Source organism: Amphiprion ocellaris, chromosome 3 (assembly GCF_022539595.1).
Source record: "Amphiprion ocellaris isolate individual 3 ecotype Okinawa chromosome 3, ASM2253959v1, whole genome shotgun sequence".
Classification (NCBI taxonomy): domain Eukaryota; kingdom Metazoa; phylum Chordata; class Actinopteri; family Pomacentridae; genus Amphiprion; species Amphiprion ocellaris.
Window position 1 is genome coordinate 5496498 of NC_072768.1, and position 19573 is coordinate 5516070.

The 19573-nt window shown below is 38.5% G+C and overlaps 1 protein-coding gene across 3 annotated transcripts in view; it reads right to left on the minus strand.

Annotated features, from left to right (window-relative positions):
• Positions 1–1422: 1422 nt before the first annotated feature.
• The window catches only part of lrrc4ca (leucine rich repeat containing 4C, genome duplicate a), a 170984-nt gene continuing 152833 nt past the window's right edge, over positions 1423–19573 (minus strand). For all 3 annotated transcript variants that reach the window (XM_035944424.2, XM_023262302.3, XM_023262292.3), the window contains one exon: positions 1423–7049. In XM_035944424.2, coding sequence (XP_035800317.1) covers positions 5052–6998 — 1947 coding nt within the window. In that variant the 5' untranslated portion in view covers positions 6999–7049 and the 3' untranslated portion in view covers positions 1423–5051. The remainder of the gene's footprint in view (positions 7050–19573) is intronic.

A 19573-nucleotide genomic window follows, 5' to 3' on the forward strand; every position in this document is an offset into this window, starting at 1 on the left:
CTTGTGTCTCATTTTGCTTGTATTATAAAAGGAAGATCTACCAGTGTACTGTGATAGCTCAGCTGTACGTGTCTCCATTGTCGTATGACTGTTTTTAAGTTAAAATCTCTCTAAGGAGAAAGTGATTGCCGGTTTCTCTTTGTGACACTGGTGTAAAATTATATATCCACTGAGAAAAACAAAAACAGCAATTACAACTCTCTTCAGTGTTTGTTTATTGCTCCTCATAAAAAAGGGAACAGACCCTGAATGCCACAGTCAGTTCTTGTTTTTCTGGCTGTCAGGCATTCTGCAATCCGCTGATCAAAATTCCTTGATTTCCTAAGCTCAAGTGTGACACTACAGCTACTTTATTTACTCGCTTCTGATGCCTTCACTCTTGGGCCCAAATATTTACTGTTGGCTTGTACTTTATAATATGACTCCATCACTCAGTCTTCTTTTATTTGGCTAATTACTGGGTGGAATAAGATGCTAATGATGGAGAAATGAATTTGAAAAGCAAAGCATCTTGTTTGTTGTGTGATGAAATCTGCTTAAGATAAGATCATAAGATTTTTTTTTTACTAATACGGTTGCACTAGTTCTCCATTAGCTGAAAAAAAAAAGCAATGACTAGATTTTATGTAGAGATAATGTAGAGATGTGTAGTTTGACAATGGCAGTGCAAAGACATAGAAAACAATAATGTCATTAAGCCACTCAATGCTTGAGGGAGTCTAGGATTCAGATACTAAAATGGTACTCTTGCTTCTTGTTACCCTTATTCTGGATGGGATAGATCGCTAGAAATGCTTGGATGGTTGAAAATCCTCATATCCTTGTAAATAGTAACCACAGTATAGGTATATTAAGCAGCAGCTGTGTTTTCTAATCACTGTTGTTTGTCACATTACACTAAATCAATGTCTGAGCAATGACAAAGATCAAGGAAAAATGTTGAAGAAAATAAATAAAGAAAAATATACTAATATGTTGTGTGATACACTAAATATCTTGTGGTTTTGAATGTCAGTGTGCCTGAAATGTTGTAATAATTCTGAGTTACACTGATGCCTTGCAAGAAATACTTAAAATTGTGGAGTTAATGTCACATTAAAGGCATAGTAATTCCATTGTTAGCAAGAATCTACATTGTCATAAATGTATATAAAGCACCATGCCAATGCCAAGAAACAGGCATACAAGAAGGAATTTAAATGAATCTCAGATATTGTGTTTTTCTCCTATAGAAATTGAAATAATAACATATTTGTCAGTGAAATAGTATATCTAATTATATGTTTTATGTATTTGGCATCACAGAAAAGTAATAGCTGGAAAAGTGTATGGATGCTGTGGAAGATAAAAGTATGAATTCTTCAACTATAGTGTAATATGTAAATTCTCCTGTGGCACAAGTTGAAAACAAGAATCAGACAATACAGAAAAACAACAATAGTTTATTTTACCCATATTTTGTGTATGAACTACAAAGTCTGGTCTCTATAATCGATCTCCATATCTTTTAAAGGTCATGAAAGAATGCTTACATTAAAATCAATCTCTTATTCTTTTACAGCATGTTACTCTTTTTTTCACTTTTAGAACAGGTTTTGTTGGCACATGTAAAATCAAAATTTAAAAATTTTTGTTTTTGTTTTATTTTATTCTCAAAATGTATTTTATATAAATCTACCACTAGAACAGCATTCCCTCTCAGAAAAAAGAAAAGAATGTGGAAAAAAAGGAATATTGACCAAAAATATTTAGATATCTTACATACATGAGACAGCTTGACTAAAATGCAACAAATTTACCATTGAAATTTTCAGACGATTTACCTCCAACTAAAGGCAAAAGGGGAAGATGATAATAGTCTCCAACATAAAGTGAATAAAATTGTGATCCATATCCCACCAGAATGAATTTAAACACAGAATAATGACACGCACCCAGGTCCTTCTATGGTTTACAAATGTGCCCAACTCCACACAAGTGCAATTATGGGATGAATAGTGTCCAGGTGGTGACAAAAAGCATGATATGGGGTAATCTGTTACCTCAGTATGGGCTAATACTACCTGGGGACCTCATTTTATTTCGAAATCTATTCCCCACATCTGTGTTGTGTGCAGCACATATTAGTCACAATGAGTTACAAACTCACTCAAATTTACAGGAAAAATTAGGACTATCTTCATTATCAAATTATCTTGAAACATAGAGTCGGGTCTCCATACTGTGTAGCTACAACAGCCACCTGCATTTGCATCTCAAATGGTATCAGAGCTCCCATTAATAATTTCTTCTTGAATCTCTGTAACCATTTATCTGGCAGAGGAAGAAAAATATGTAACTAAATGAAATTATGCTGTTCCCTGCACAACTAACATTATTAGTTGTCCTCTATATTAGGCAAAATATGGAGGGTAATTTGCTGCAGTGACTTTACATAATACATAATATAGACTACGGACATTGATTATTAATGTATACAATCTATGCAATTCTTTTATTAACAATCACTGGTACCCCAGGTAATACTAGTTCTGTGCAAATAGGGCTTTAGACAATTATTGTTTAATTCCATTAAGATTTGCTATAAGCTGTGTCACATTTATTTTTTTACTTGAAAAATGCTGAAGCTTTAAGCTTCGGGGTGTAGCAATTTTGTATTTTGAGATTAAAGTGTGTAATTTTGCGAAGACAACGCTCCATGTAGCCTTTAAAGGTGGCTGTATGGGGTTTGCAGTTACAACTACCTGCTGATTTGTCTTTATTCTTAAATGAGTTGACAATTAACTGTTATCAAATTAATGCTCTGCTGAATTCTGCTTTGAATTCAGGGAGTTTGGAATGAGGCTAGTGCAGTTTAGAGTGGTTTTGGCCAGTGGAAAAGCAGGAGGCAAGTGCTTAAACATTCAGAAATCATGAACATCGCTGCTTGTAAGCCGGACAGTGAAAAAATTGAGCTGTTTTTATCCATATTTTGGCGAATTATGCGACTGAAACAAGATGAGCACGCACATACTGCAAAGAGGTTGATTATGCAGCAGGAGCAGTTGGGGAAGTTTCTGTGGGTTTGTTGAAATTCTGCTGTGAAAACCACCAGTGGAGTCCTTGGTAACCACCGGTAATCTGAAGCTTGGTCAGCACTGCATATTTCAAATGCTTTTCAGGCCTACAGAAGATGAAAGTTTGAAACACACGACATCATACAAGTCTTAGGTGGTGTACCGCTTTTGGGGTTAGTGATATAGATGGTGGATCCACAGAAAGTACGTGACACGATCTGTAACTGCAATTTTTGTGAGGCATTCTCCTGTGTGTTACATTACCTTAATGTAATAAAAACACAAAACTGAGTTAAGCATGACAGTGGCCTGACCTTTGCTATATATTTTACCGTTAAGCAAAAACTGCACTTACTTGCTAAAAATAAACCCAGGGACATCTGCCAAATGTCTGCCTAACCACTGCATTTATGGTACCTGGCACCACTTTTTACAGTCGGGACTTTGAAATGGTTTCCAGGGTATGGGTGCCTGCAGAGCTGTGTCCATCCAAAGCCCACGGGCACATCAATTAAAATGTAAATTGTGTTGTCACAAAGGGATGGGGAGAGAGGCAGGTGCAACCCAAACATCTGGTTGATGCCCGGTCCCACACATTCATCCCTAAAGCCTCTCGCAGCACAAGCTTTGCCACGCAGGGCCAAGTCCTGTGGTTGGCAGGGGCAGGGTGTGAATCTGGGGCTGCCAGGCACTGCCCATGTGGAAATGTGGCACACAGATGACAGGCAATGTGCTCAGACAGCTGTATAAAGGGTTTAAGCTCTTTCTTCAGCTCGTCAGTCTGCTTCTGACAGTGCTCCCGCAGTACTGCAGATGAGGTAAGGGGTCTCAGCATGAAAAAAAGTGGCTTCAAAGCAATCATTTTCATATGCAACAGTACAAAGCACCATAAGGTAAAGGTGAAGCCATGATATACTGGAAACATTTGGAGGCCTTGGATTTTCGCCAGAATTAAAAAAAAATAAAAAAAAAACCTACACAGACATGATTCTCATCCTTTTCAACCACAATTATGTTATTTCTAAAGTACTCGTGAACGCTGCTTCTGTATCATGACCTTCCGAATATCAGTGGATCTTAATGCAATTGATTGTATGTAATAATCAAAAGAAGAAGAATCAAATGTCTGAGTGGCCGGGTACTTGAGTCAAGACAGATTGAGATGAGGGATAAAAGTATATTTTACATATGCATTAGGAACACAAAGACAAGTCAATAGAATTTTCAAAGATGTACTTCTAAAATAGAAAGCCTTGACTTTTACAATAGCAGAAGGCAGGATGTATTCTCCTCATTTAAGACCCTCAGTCTGTTGATGACAGAGCAGAGAGTGCTTAATGTATGTGACAGTTATAATTAGACAGTGAATTATGATCAAATTTCATCACTAACAGTTCTGCCACTCACTGTAAAATGATGAACAAGTGTTTAATTCATCTCAGTTACAGATGGTCACAAAAGATTTCATCACTTAATCCACAGCTGGAGAAATCACTAATGTGCTCTAGATTTCTTTGATACATGGGGAAATGAGGTTACTATCTCATCTGATCCAAAAATTGACAGTTATACCAAAAAAAAAAGAATATAAAAAGGAACAATGATTTGCTTCAGGATTTTTTTCTTGGACAGATGTCTTCCAACAGAGTTTTAAAGCATATTAGTGACGTGAGAGGAAGAAAAGAAAAGGAAAGAAAAGAAAAAAACATGAATTAAGTGCTGAAAAAATAATTGCAGAATACAGTTTTTTCTTGATTTAACCACAATATTTTTTCTTAAATAAATAACTTCTGTTTTGTAAAGACACTTTTTGAAACAGTAGACATACTCTAATTCCCAAAGTCATTGAAATAACGTCACCAGCCACTGATTTGCCAAACACATGAGTCTGTTCCTCCATGTTTGAGCCACAGTCCTCACAACCAATAGTCACTAATGTCTTGTCAGTAATGTCTGTATGTAATTCCATCAGTTTTATTATGTCTCACAAAAGTATTAGATTTGGGTCTCTTGTACATTGTCTTTCGAGCTGGCCCGGATTAACAAAGGTTCGTGCGCTGAGCTGTGTATGGAATTGATAGTGGAGGCATGGTTGTATGCAGTCTTGTAGGTGTTATAGTGGTTGAGGTGCTCATGCTCGAGAGGAGGCAGAGTCAGGTGGCCCTCCATGCCCGGGCCTCCCGTGACACAGTCCTCGTCCACGTTGATGATCTCAATGGTGCGTGTGGGTGCGTGGTGGTTCTGCTGGTGGTGCTGTTTGCGCATCTTGTAGAAGATTATCAGCATGACAGCTGCCATGAGCGTGATTGCTACGAAGCAGCCGATGATGATCTTGGTCGTCTTCATCACCTCGTCCAAGCCGTTCAGTGAACCCTCTCCGCCCCGCTCTGTGACAGGGATCGTGTAAGTCTTCTCTGTGACACGGGTGGACAGTGGAATTCGGACCGTGGTGGTTGTTGTAGAAGTGGGTGAAATAGACTCCCATATACCACCAGAGGGTGTGGGGCCCACCTTCTGCTGCACAGTCGTGGTGAAGCCTTCGTTATGTGGCGTCTCTATTGTCTCCACTGTCACTGTGGTGAAGTAGCTGAAACTGCTGTTCTCTGTGGAGGACACATTGAGTGTGGCAGATGCTGTTGTATTACCTGCGGAATTACTGACCATACATGTATATGTGCCTGTGTCCTGCATGGTTACATTGGTAAAGTTCAGTGTACCATCATTAAGCACAGAGATTCTGACCTTGTATGCACCGTGTGTCATGATGGAACCATTGGGTGTAATCCAGCTCACTGAGGTCAAGGAGCTGGCTCTGCATTTCAGCTCTGCAGCGCTTCCTTCTGTCACATTTAGGTCTGCGGGAGGCTCCACAATAACAGGAGCATAACAGTGAAAGTAATTCTGGTCCAGCTCGCCAATGTATCGTCCCTTATGGTGGGGCGGTGAGCTACATCGGGCGCAGCAGCTTGTGTTTGCTGGTACCATCTCCTTAAGCCACCAGCTTAGCCAGAGGATGTCACAGTTACAATTCCATGGGTTGTGGTGCAAATGCACCCTCTCCAGGTGATGTAAAGGAGTGAAGAGATCATGGGGCAAGAGGGTAAGGTTATTGTGAGCTAGATTGAGCTCCACGAGTGACTGCAGGTCATCAAAGGAGTTCCTTTCTATGGTCTGGATCTGGGCATGCATCATCCATAGCTTTTGCAAGTGGATAAGCCCTTTAAATGAACCAGGCCGGATGACAGATAGCTGGTTTCCTGACATCTCTAGTTCATCCAGCTTTACCAGGGGAATAAGGTTGGGAATTTCCTTCAGATTGCACATTCCCAGATTTAAGTAGCGCAGATTGCTCAGCCCTTCAAAGGCCCCCTCAGATATGTAGGAGAGCCGTTTGAGCTCCCCAAGGTCCAACCTCCGTAATGAGGGCACTCTGTTGAAAGCATAGGAGGGGATGCTCTCTATGGGGTTATTCCTCAGCCAAAGCTCCTTTAATTTGGACAGGTACTCAAATGCCCCGTTTGGGATGGTGGTGAGGCGGTTATCAAAAAGCTCCAAGGTATTGAGGCTGGCCAGTCCATTGAAGGCCCCGAGCTCAATTTTGCGTATGTGGTTTTTGCTCAGCTGCAGAATCTCCAGATGTCTCAGGTGCTTGAAGCTATCCACCTTTATGACCTGAATGAGATTTTCTTGCAGATTCAGGTAGCGTGTGTTGGTAGAGATCCCATCGGGAACATCCCGCAGACCTCTGCGAGTGCAGATGACTTTGCTGAACTGGTTACTGCAGGAGCATACAGAGGGACACGTCTGAGCACGAACCAGACCTGCCACCACCAGCAGCTGGAGGGCCAGGAGCAGCACAAACAGGGGGTCGGATAAGGCCCGGTTCCACCTAGGACCTCGCATCATCTGCTGCTGCTGAGAGGAGGTCATCTTGTTTAACATTCATAATTCATTGACTGGTCTTGCACTCTTTGGAAAGAGGATGGGGGCCCACTGGAATGGAATGTAGAGACAGAAAAGAGAAGAGATCCATTAGATAATTGACGGAGCAAATTTTCACCATTTATTACAAACAGAATATTCTGAAAAACAAATAAAAACATATTAAAACAGCAATGAAAAATTTTAAAAGGAGCAATGGGGTTTTCATCTTCAGACACTCTCTAGGTTTGTATATCTCTTGTAGCAACTAATGATCACACTCATACACTCACATGCACAAACTTGTAGCCATGATGGAGTGCCTTATATCCATTTTTGCTTCTGGGTGCACTGTCCTCGCACTCTCAATCTCAATCACATAAAACAAAATCACAATGAAGCTGCCGACTTCTGTGCTGTATCTCTGCGGGTGGAGGAAAGGAGGGAAGAAAAGCAGCTATGACTGCTGTGTTGTGTGATTTATATTTGAGACTGGAGGGACATAAATAATAAGGAGGCTCGTCACCCAGCAGTCCTTCAGTCGAGTCAAGATATCTGGAAATGTCTGATTACAACTCACAGTTACTCAAAGGCATGTATGCAACTGGAATATCAAACACGCAAGCCAAAGTGGGACTGGGGAATTTGTTTGTGCAACTCTTCATGAATCATGCCCAACAAAACTGTGGCAACACAAACAATATAGTCTTTGATTAAGATTTACAGTGTGAAATAGAGAAGGCTGCTATGGAGTGTGACTGAATGACAGATGTTTATCTAATTGATTCACTTTATGTTATCTTTCTATTTGCCACTCAATGATACTAGTATTCTTCAAGTATGCTCATGGTTTCATTGTTGTACTGTGAATAATGGTTAAAAATGTCTATTTATACAGTATAAATGATAAGCAGGCAACAATGAAACAATTCAGATTACCTTTTATATCTACTTGCATGGTACAAATTCAAAGGGGATTTTGATTCTAGTTTAAATTTTACAGTTCATGTTAGAAAGATTTTTCATTCATGCTTTTACAGCAAGGAAATATCTCAAAGATCAGGCATATTCTGTTTTTTGAAAGAGCTGAAAAACCAATCCAAGCTTTTGTGTTGTCATGCTTTTATTATTGTATTTCTGTATTCTCTTTCCTTTGTCGAGAAGCTGTGGCTCATCTGAAGATGGTTCATAATGCTGCAGCCCGTCCTTTTACTACGAGATAGCACAGGGAGCATATAACTCTAAAGTTGGTCTTTTTCCACGGCCAGAGGTATTTCTGATTGAATTCTGGAATCTTGGAATTGTGTTTATCAAAAGCTGCAGCCTCTCAGGTGAGCTCAGCAGTGGCTTGTGCATAGCCCAGTGGCCTGATGGTGCCTCTAAACTTTGCAACACTTTAATAATTAGATTATGAAAATTTGAAGCTTTTGGCTTGAGAGGCACTTTGTAAAATTGGATTTTAAAGGTGCTATATAGATAAATCTTAACATGCTTGCCTAATCAGTGCTAAGTTCTAGAGACACTATACCACTGACACAAGACTCACGATTCAATAATCCCAGCAGTTTTGATTGAGAGTCACACAGAGAAAATAAGTAAATAAAAATAAAGGTGTGCATGGATCCAGTTTATTATCAAGACCTAGACTGATGCTGCAGTGTTCAATAACTAATATATATATATATATATATATATATATATATATATATATATATATATATATATATATATATATATATATATATATATATATATATATATATATATATATATATACATACATACATATATGTATGTATATACTAGGGCTGGGCAAGTTAATGTGTTAGTAACACATTAATGCAGATAATTATTTTAATATGTGTTAATGCAGTTTTTCTTCTTATTGTTATTATTATGAAGGTCCATTGCTCTGAATACCCTACAGATTAAGCATGGGTCACAGGAGGCCTGGATGTTGATCAGGACTTGGGATGGGCGTCATCACGTCTCACCCAAACTAACAATGGAGGGAGGCTTTGGCAGACTGGTTGGATGCAGCGTGTGGTAGAAATAGAGATACACTAAAATAAGACAAGCTAACAAATGCCACAGCAAAGTAGTTAGCTATAGACTGTATTCCGATTAGTTTTGTGGAAGATGTCGGTCAGTGGAATGTTCTTAGGATCGTAGCGAATGACGGCATGTATGAGCCTCAAGCTGCACCACTGGAAGGTTTTTGTGTGACAATATAAACCGGGACAGTAGTCCCAGACTCAGCGGCCGTGGTTCGAGTCCATCCCACGGCCATTTGCTCTTCTCCCCATGGTTCCTGTCACTCTACACTGTTCTAGATATTAATGCCTAAAAAGGCAAAAAAAAAAAAAAAAAGACAAACGTCTTCTGGATAGTGAGTCCCAGCTGTGTACTTTTTTGTGCTTGACCACTTCACCTCACTCTAGCAGGAACAGCTGCTACTGAACATAGAATGTTTCTGCTGCTCCCTGATGAAAGAAAAAAGTTTCTGTTGGTACCTGTTCAGAAAAAAATAAGAATAGCAGAAAATCATGTGTTTAAAATTTGAATTGTTGACCAGGACTAATATATACAGTAATTTCTGTCAATGTATGCAAGTGCTGAGGTGGGAATGAGAACATTGTCACTATGTACAGATTAATGGCAGTTCAACATTCTGCATAGTTTTTATTGTCAAGGAAAGCTGGATTTTTTTTTCTTCCCTCGCTACTCTCTAAGTGAAAGACAGGGAAACACTATGGGCAGGTCGGAAGTGAGCCACACCACTAACACTGATAAAGAGAAACATTTATAGAGTCTCTAATCTACCTGACCTGAATGTTTTTGAATGTGGGAGGAAACTGGAGCACGTTCAAAAAATCAATGCGGACACGAAGAAAAAAATGATGTGAACTCCCAACAACGTGTTGGTGTTACAACCTCCAGTGAAATGCCAGTGATAAACACTGATCTCCTGTGGAATGTTTAGCTCTTAAGCTGCAAATAGCTACAGTACAATTGAAATGAAAGAAAGCCTTTGTTGTACAAGTATGTTTTTAATCAATAAATGGGGGTAATTATGTGAGCTCTGAGAGACAAGTGTTCTCTTGGGAGGTGTTTGATGAATACTGTAAGATAAAACAACCACCATTTTTAATTGAAGTGAAATGAAGGTGTCTATTTGTTGTCACTAAAATGTGAGATTAGAAAGCACATTAAGGAAATAATGATAAAAAAAAAATAAGAGTTGCTATTCTCTTTTTATTGTTTGTCTGGAAAATATTGTAAAGGAAGACATGCATGAATATGAGACAAACACTAGTGAACACTTGACAAATAATGTGTTCCATCGTGTGAGAGAGACACACACAGCAGATTTTCCATCACTTTGAAATATTGACAGCTAGTTTTGCACGGATGCTGTTGTTGGATTGCAGTATTTTCTGCTTCTCTACAGTACATATCAACACACAGCCCTAATCTGCAACAGAAAGCTCTTCACTTAGGAACGAGCAGGCTATTACTGTAACTACTGATTAATTGCTTGATTACTGACTCCATTAATTCTTCAATTACAAAATTCAAATTCCAAGCAGCCAAAGCCTGGGGGTGGAGATAGAATGTGTTTTCATGCAGGGGACCAGGCAAATGTGACAGGGATCACACACCAGGCTGAAAATCACATTGCATTATGGATGCTTTAATTTGTTAAGAATTATAAGCTCGCACAAAACAATTGACTATGGCACAATCCTAGGCGCAATATGAGCTTTCTACTCTCATGTTCTATTGACCCTGTCAGGAGAAGGTATTGGGGATAAAACTGAAAAAATATCAGGAATATTTACGGTGTCCGAACATTATTCAGGAAGAAAGAAAAAGCCTTGTTCAATGTGAAATCCTATCAATAATATGATCCACTAGAAAATATGCTGCAGTTAGGATTTGTGAATAACTCTCCCCCAATCCCTGTATCTCATTCCACTGTTTACTCATCCTCCTTTTCAGCAGATCAAACCTTGAGAAGAGATAAACAATGAATCAGCAGAACAGAATCCAAATTATGGCAGCAGAAAAGATGAAGTTCATTTACAAAGCAAAACAATATGTCTTCATACTGACAATGAAAGCAGCAAAATTGGATTTACATAGTGCAGTGATGGAATTAGATGAAAAGAGATAAGGAAAATGAGATTAAGGAAAGAATGCATTTTTAAACTTTTGTCCTAACAGATTATGAACTGCCAGCTTCTTCTTTGTCTGGTAGAGAGTGCCAAAGCATGACCCAGATTATCAGGAGTGCAGACAATTAAAGAGCAAGATCTGCAACATTTGTGAATTCATTTTCTGCTTTACTAAATGAAAACAGTTCACACTGGAGCTAACTATGCAAAGAAAGTTGGTACATGGCTACATACAGCCGTTATCTTAGATGACAAAAAAAAAGCATGACATATTTAAAAAGACAAATCTAATGAATCACTTGAATTTATATCTGAACAGCATTCGAGCTTTGTGGTCACTTTCCAGCATTCCTTGCAGGATATAAGTGACAGAAATGGGAATGAAAGACTGGGAAGCACAAAGGAAAAAACTATGGCATGCAAATGACACATCAGAAATGCAAACTGCCTTTTGAGAACATACATGCATTTTGCATTTAAAAGCGACATACAACGGTGTGTAATCAGCGAAGAAATTAATAGCAACTGTATGTAATGTATTTGTAAAATATTTATATACTAGATTTTAGCATTTAAAAATGTTTATATGCGCTCATAGTTTTAAAAAAAGTTTAATGACCCCCCTTTAAACTTATTTATAATAGAATAAGGTTAATACCAGATGCACGTGATTGATTAGCCTAAAGCCAACACTAAGTAAAGAAAAACAACATACTACGAATACATTACATAAGCTTATATTAGTGAGAATATCGAGAGTAGATGAGTCATATTTCTAAGCCAACTGATAACCGATCATTTTTAGTATCAGTATGTTTTTCTTTCATGTTTTTTTACAACATTTTTACAATGCAGTGACAGTATGGCATGGTTTGACTCAGCTACTGAAAAGAAGGCGCTGAAAATATACCTATAAACAGACAAACACTTCACAAACCTCTTTAGATCTAGCACTTTTTCCAACATACCCTCCCTGAGGATTACGCCACTTAAAGGTAACCAGTGGGAAAGCCAAAGAAATAAGAGACTCATCCTTTTGACTGAAACAACTAATCAATATGTATGCAGCACAAATACAACAGCTGCTTGTCTGATGTTGCTCAGCTCTTCTTTTCATTTGATACGCGGTACGTCCACACTCAGTACAACGGACTTTAAGCTTTCACAGCAGCTGCAGTATACACCAGATAGAGTTTGAATCTATTAGGTGACATAACCATCACTTTTTGATATTCTTTACATTATGTGTGTTAAATTCACACGAGACACAGAGGATCAATGAAACCTTTAGTGCAGTCATTACGTAAATACAGAATTTTCTCAAAAGCACCTGCTGGCGTATCAAAGAAAAACTGGCTGCTGTGTTACTGATTCTGCAGCAATCGTAATGACTGTTATTTGACACTTCTAACTTAAACAGCTACAGATGGGTGTAATATACAGAACCTAGAAATATAAATTCATACAAAGCCAACCTGTTTTATAGATGTAATTATAACATCTTATGAGCAAACTGTGAGTTCATCTTCTCTAATACTGTGAACATGACAGCATAGCGATAATTTCACATGTGGATCATATCTGTTCAGCTCGTCATGACTGTATTTTATGTGTATTTTACACAGATAAGACATTTAGCTTGTCAGTGCACACATTGTGCTGCACGTTTTCTACAGAGCCTCTACCCTTTTCATGAGTATTCTGAAGTCTGTATCGTATTTTTGCATTTTAAATCAGCCATAAAGGATTGAATGTTTTAGCAGGTCTACAGGAAATTCAAGTGGGGCTAAAGCCCCCTAAAATAGGTCTGGTAACGACACAGCTTGGCACGAAGCGCTGAGTGATTCTCTTCTGCTCTCTTTCCATGGTCAACAAGCATTTCCTGTCTCGAGTCTTCACAAACACATCCATGGCTTCATTTGAAAGGTGAGGAAAGTGAGAGGGGACTCGCCCGAGGCTTTATTCACTCAGTTAATGCTTGAGTGCCCAATGATTATGAACTTTTGAGTGAAGAGTGACTGACAGAAGCTTTGGCTTTCACACTGCATAGCATGGAAGGGAAAGGATGATGAGAGATTGCAGAGAGAGAGACGTCTGTGACAGAGTAAGGTCGGCGTGCACAGGAGACAGAAAGAGTGAGAGAGAGGGAGATTAATGAGATATAAATCAAATCAGGTCACTTCTTGATAATGCCAGCAATCTTGCAAAAGCTCCAAATATAAACCACAGTCCTTCAAGGATTCCAGTGTGGGAGGGATACCCACCACATGCAATGCAAGCCTTCTCTTCTCCTTATCTGCAGCCTCACAGCATAAACACATCATGACCGGCGCAATAGAAAGATTAGGTGAAGGTTACCCTTTGTATTATAATTATCACATTGTCACATGTAGACATATTTTGCATTCCGTTTTTTTGTTTTATTTTACTCACTCTGTTAGGATTTTACTGAATTAAAAACAGGACACGACTTCCTCTCCTTGAACCAGGACTGCCGTGTCTCTGCCCAAACAGTTGTGTTGATATTCTAAAGATGAAAAAAGTGTGTCCTCCACATGACTCATCTGCTTTGCCTCCATATTTGTAATATTATTTGTATTTTTTATTTTACCTTTTGTCTTCAAGATGAGACATTTTCTGAGCCTTTGACTGTCACTGCTGTCTTCTCTGACAGCAGCTAAATTCTTAAGTATTTATTCCTATTTAGTCAGATTTACCAAAGATGGATTTTATACTCACATCATGTACTCAACATTTGGTTTAAATTACCTCTTGCACCACACTCCTAAGTACAAACATAATGACTTCTCTAGGTGGATCTGAGTAATTAATACACAAAAAGCAACAGAAATGGAAGTTTATCTCACAATTAGCTCATGGTAAGTGTTTTCACACATACACAAACTGTTACTAATTAAGTGGTTCATCTGCATATAACCTCTTGATCTCACTCACATCACACTAATCTCCCTACACACATAAAACATCAGTAAATATACTGTATATTATCTGTAGCTGATCACTGAATAGGCACTAATTATCCCGACTATTGCAGTTGTGTATTTGATCTGCCTGGAGTGTGTTTTCTAAAAACTAACTGCTTAAAGCTGCACTGTGTTTGATATGATTGAGGCATTACTGTGTGAGAGTCTCAGAGGAGATATGCTGGTCTTCTACTCATTTCTTTGTTTGAGGCTTGTACATAGTGTAATACAGTTAGTCTTTTATTTTTTCCCCCATAATTTCTGATCTTGGCACATAGAGTAAGGATTTTCAAAATTTGAATTTCAGTCACAGAAACATCTAAGATGTTTATGGATATTCATGACTATTCTCTCTCTCATGTGCAAGCTGTTCTACCACTGGCATGTATAACTGAGGTGTTCATGCCTTATAGTTTCAAATTAGCTCTTCTTCATTTTGTTTTCCTTTTTTTTGCACTGTCGAGTTTGTATCTTACTATTAACTGAATCACAGTGGAGCTTTATGACAGCTACTTATTCACCTAATTCAAATATCTGAAAACTTGAAAATGTTTTCAGTCTGTTACATTTGCGCATCACATTTATTGATTTTGTATATTTGCACCTTGCCATAACGTCTTTACTGTCTATATGAATGTAAAATTTGTCATGTGTGTCCCTTGTTTTTTCCACAGATGAGTGCATTTATTTTAAGCTACCCAAAAATAAAGTGTTCAGGGATGTTGAAAGACAAAAAAAAAAAAAAAAAAAAGCAGAAAATGGACATACTTTAGCTCTTTTTCAGTGTCTTTTGTTTTAACCAGCCAAGTGAAACAGACAAGCCGAGTACTTTGAATTGGTGCTAACTAGCCAAGTGAGACAAACTGACAGCTGCTCCCCTGCCCACAGCCTGACATCCTTCCACTCACAGCTTGTCTGTCTCATCCACAACAAGATGGTGAAATGAATTTGATGCATCTAACAAATATTGATTTAAGCAGCGTGCCCTTATAAATCAGCTGATCAAACACTTTCAGGGGCAGAATACATGTGAGTTAAAACACTTGATTAAATATATGGATCCCAGGTCTATTTAAGAATAAAAAAAGGGAAAAGCGATACATAGAAAGTACACTTTGATCTGGATTTACTAAATATCACTTAAGCCCGGTGTGGTGGCAGATTTGTTGCCTCGGGTGGGCTGGGAGATTTCAGTTATACCTGCAAGAATCAATAATTTTGATCCCAACTAAATTACGTAAGTGTGTGATGTCTCTCTTGTTTCACAGGGAACCCAGTGGTCCTGTAATAATATCAAATTCAGCAAACACATTTCAATGCATTGCAAGATTCTGAGCTCCGAGTGCATTTCTGATTCTTCTTCGTTGCTGAGTCATCTTAATGTACAGTTTGAATTCAGTGTCACAAAGCAGAAAAGGTTTTTGTCACCTTGTTAACACTAACTTGCAGTCCTAATTGGAAACAATTAGTATACAGTCAAAGGGGGAAAAGGGTCATTAGAAAGAAACAAACTCCTCTAATGAGCTGTTGTAATGTTGGCTGTAAGTAAACATTCTGTCTCAGCTACTGCACCTGCAAATGGTTTAAGTGCAACAAGCAACCTATATTAAACATTATCACAACACAGAGCCATGATTACTATTAACACAAGGATGTCAGAAATACTTTGATACTTTTTTGTTTGTGAGCATTTTGTCTTTCTTTCCTGTCTTAATAAATGAATAAATACAGACAAGAAATGTCAGTTAGAGAAAAATATATAAAATATATAAAATACAACAAAAACATGGATTCAGACTTCTAAGGTTTTGTGTGAAACAAACCCAATGAACCAATCCTGTCAACTTGCAGAATGGGGTTTTATGTGATGCAATTTTTGTTTATAATCAGTTTTGGGTTCAAACATGTATGGCTGAATAATTTCAATATAACTCCAGTATTGCACCTTATGTAGTGTAGGGCAGAGTTGTAGGTGAGCTGGAGTAGCGAGTTGGAATGAGTGGAAGAAGAAAAAGAGAAGTGGCGATTTCAGAAATCGTCTGATTCTGTCGGCAACAAAGTTACATCTAAGCCACTTTTAAGGCAGGACAAGATTATTTTCATGGAAATAAAAGTTGATATGACTCGACTCCTCTTAGCCTTCATGCTGCACAATCTAACAAGAAAAATACTTTTTTTTTTTTTTTTATTGGAGAGGGGTGAAAAGTAATAGACTTCAGATCTAAAATGAATGAAAGGAACACTGTATAATACGACAATATACTGAAGACCAAAACTGAATTGAAAATACTTTATTGGCAGTTTTTACAGTCTATAAATGACATTTACACTGTGAGTGATGTTTTTGTTTTGCCTCATGTACCTAACAATGTGTTATCTTTCTATTTGTATCTCACAGAGCACTTGATCGGTCCAAGCGGGCTTTCTTCTTTCTTTTATTCTTGCATTTCCTCACAATTATTCTGTGTTACCTCGCCGTACAGATTGCGTTATCTTGCAAAGACAGGTTAATTTCCTTTGACGTATATAGAAAGGACGCTCTGTATTATAATATAGCATTGTGCAGTCGACCACCACTGACTGTGACTACAGCGAGAGTCAAGTACAAGACTGTACCACTGAATTTATAAGGAAAACTACAGGAGCTGGTTCACTGACCTCTGCTGAATATAGCTCTGATTATGACTGCAGCTTTGCAATGACATGGCTGCCTCTGGGATTAAAGGTGTTGCTATCGGTGTGCTTCGGTTGTTATAATTATGGCTATGACGCTTTTTTTTTAATGGGTGACTGCATGCAGCGGTTGTATGTATGCAGCTACGGTTTAGCGATTTATGGAAACTACTTTATTCTTGAACTCCTGCGTTGTGCTGGTGACACATTGACCATAGAAGCACTGCAAGTTCAAACAGTAACAGCTGGACACATTCATAATATTATAGATTCAACCACAGCAGCAGTCAAAGTCCGAATAAGCCACACAGAGCAGCTGCAGCTGTGCTCACAGTCAGTGCTGCTGTATAGTATCAGCCTTTTTAAATGACTAACGAGTGAATACCCTGCATACATTTCATAATTTCCCCTTTCTGTAGTATCTGAAAGTGGTACCTCCACTGGACTGACCATGGAATAGAAGATTTTGCTCGATAATACAAAAGTAATCCAGAAAAAAATCACCTTTTGCAAGCTTTCCTACTGTTTCCACAAGTTCCCTCTGTACTTCTTTATTTGAACATACAGTTTCTCACTATGATGCGTCTTCTGTTTTTTGAGTGAAGTTATTTTCAGCAATAATGCCTCAGTGAGTCAACGCTCTGGTATCTGCTAGAGAGCGGTGTGTCACCAGAGCGTGATAAGGAAGGCATATCGTTACTCCATGGAATCGCACTTGCATATTCAGGTGCAGGCCAGTTGTACGTAAAGGCATAGCAACCGGCCTCCTCCTCATTCAGAGATTGAATTCCGGAGTGACACCTTCTCCTGATGAATGACCCACAGCCATTTCAATTGGTCTCTGTGGACAAAAGTGCACCAGGAGCTCGTGTAGGGCCGCTGGCCTTGAAAACAGACAAGGACACCTATACATGCATCTGCATTAACCTTTTTAGCACTATAATACTCATTTCCTCATTTCCACTCATTTCCTCCCTCTCCCCACACGGCACTCAGTCGTTATCGTAATGCATGTAATAGCACCAGAAAGCCCCGTTTCACAGCTTTCAGGGGCAGCTTGAATGATTAAAATTGCACGAAGTAGTGAGGAGTTACTGTAATTTGAAATACACATGCGTCGTGGTGTCACCGGTGATCCCTGTGGTTTTAAAAGGGTTAACTGCAACGCACACATTCAAGTAAAGAAACGTGTGTTTTGACACAAATTTAAGTGTCCACACATTTCCACACACATACAGTATGTAGAACTATCCACATACTGTACATAGAGACAACCACAGTATTTCCTATTTCTGATTAAAATAAAATTAATCTCGAGTCATTTCTAAATGATGCTTTGATCACTCTAAAGAAAAGAAATACAGTCATGTAACAGGTTTTCTATAGCAGCTGTGTATGCGTGTGAAGTATGTCTGTGCTGTGTGCTTTTAGCATGTGCAAATTTTCACAAGCTGTGTACGTGACAGCCTTCTTGTTTCACAGTGTGCTAGCGGTGGGGGCTCACGGGTGACAAGAGATATTGATAAAATCATTCTTCACCCTGTAAACATCTCTGAGAGGCTGTGGGCTGAAAATGGCTGCTAACTACTCTTCAAGGATGCGGGATGAAGGAGTCTGTCTGTAATGCTGCTGTCACGTTGGTGTCTGCTTAAGGTCAGGGTTAGCATGCATCACTTTGAGTCTTTCCGATCCATGCAGAGGTCATTCTGAGGCTGTGAACCCGGACATCCAGGCAGTACGGTCTCTCTGTGATTGAGTTTGGGGCTTGAGAGAACATCCGAGATAAGAGGGAGACAGGGAGCTCACTGATGGTATCTACAAACCAGAGACAAAACCTGAGGCTACGGTGTCAGAAAGTGTATTACAGACAGAATGTGTGAATGAACTCATTTGGCCTTCAGATTAATTCTTGTGTGTTTATAATCCCTTTGGAATAACACAATCCAGCCTAATTGCTAATTAATAAAATAAGAAGTGTTGTGGATTTGTGCTGAGAAATAGTACAGAAATTTTATCACTGCAGTGAGTCTGGACGTCTGGAAATAAACACACTTGCTTCACGTCTCTGAACATATGACTGGTTTTAAGATCTGTTCAGTGTTGACATGTTCAAGGGCACAATCTTGTAACGTCTCCTGGATTGATGTGTCAGTATACCTTTTCAACATCAGTCGGACTGAAGGTCAGCCCTATAGAGAATCTGCTCAAAGGAGGTTAGCTGTTAACAGTGAGAAAAGCAATAAGTACCTCCAAATGTCAAATAAAATGTGTTTGATACATATTATAAAGGTAACAATGAGAGTGGGGGGACCTCTGGTGGTTTAGAAACAATAAATTACAATTAAGAGTTATATGCAACAAATAGAGGTGATTGCAACAATTTCGTAAATTATCCACATTTACATGAATCTAAACAGATTGTTGAGTGGGGCATTCATTATCTAATTATTATTTAATAATTTAGGCAACGTAATATATACACACAACAAAAAAAGAAAAAAAAAGGCTTTTTTAGTGTGTGAATGTGTGTGATATTCCAAGCTCTGAATGCTCTATCTCCTTTTTATTCTGATAGACAGCACTGCAGTTAAAATGTTTCTTTCACAACTTTAGATCACATTGGACCTTGTGTAAGCAGTTTGCTTTCTTTTCCTTTATTTAAAACAGTTTTTAATGTTTTCATTTACAATCTTTTGCTCATATGCTACTTCAGTTTATAAATGCTAGCATCTACTTTTCAATGGCAAAGTCAGAGAAGTAA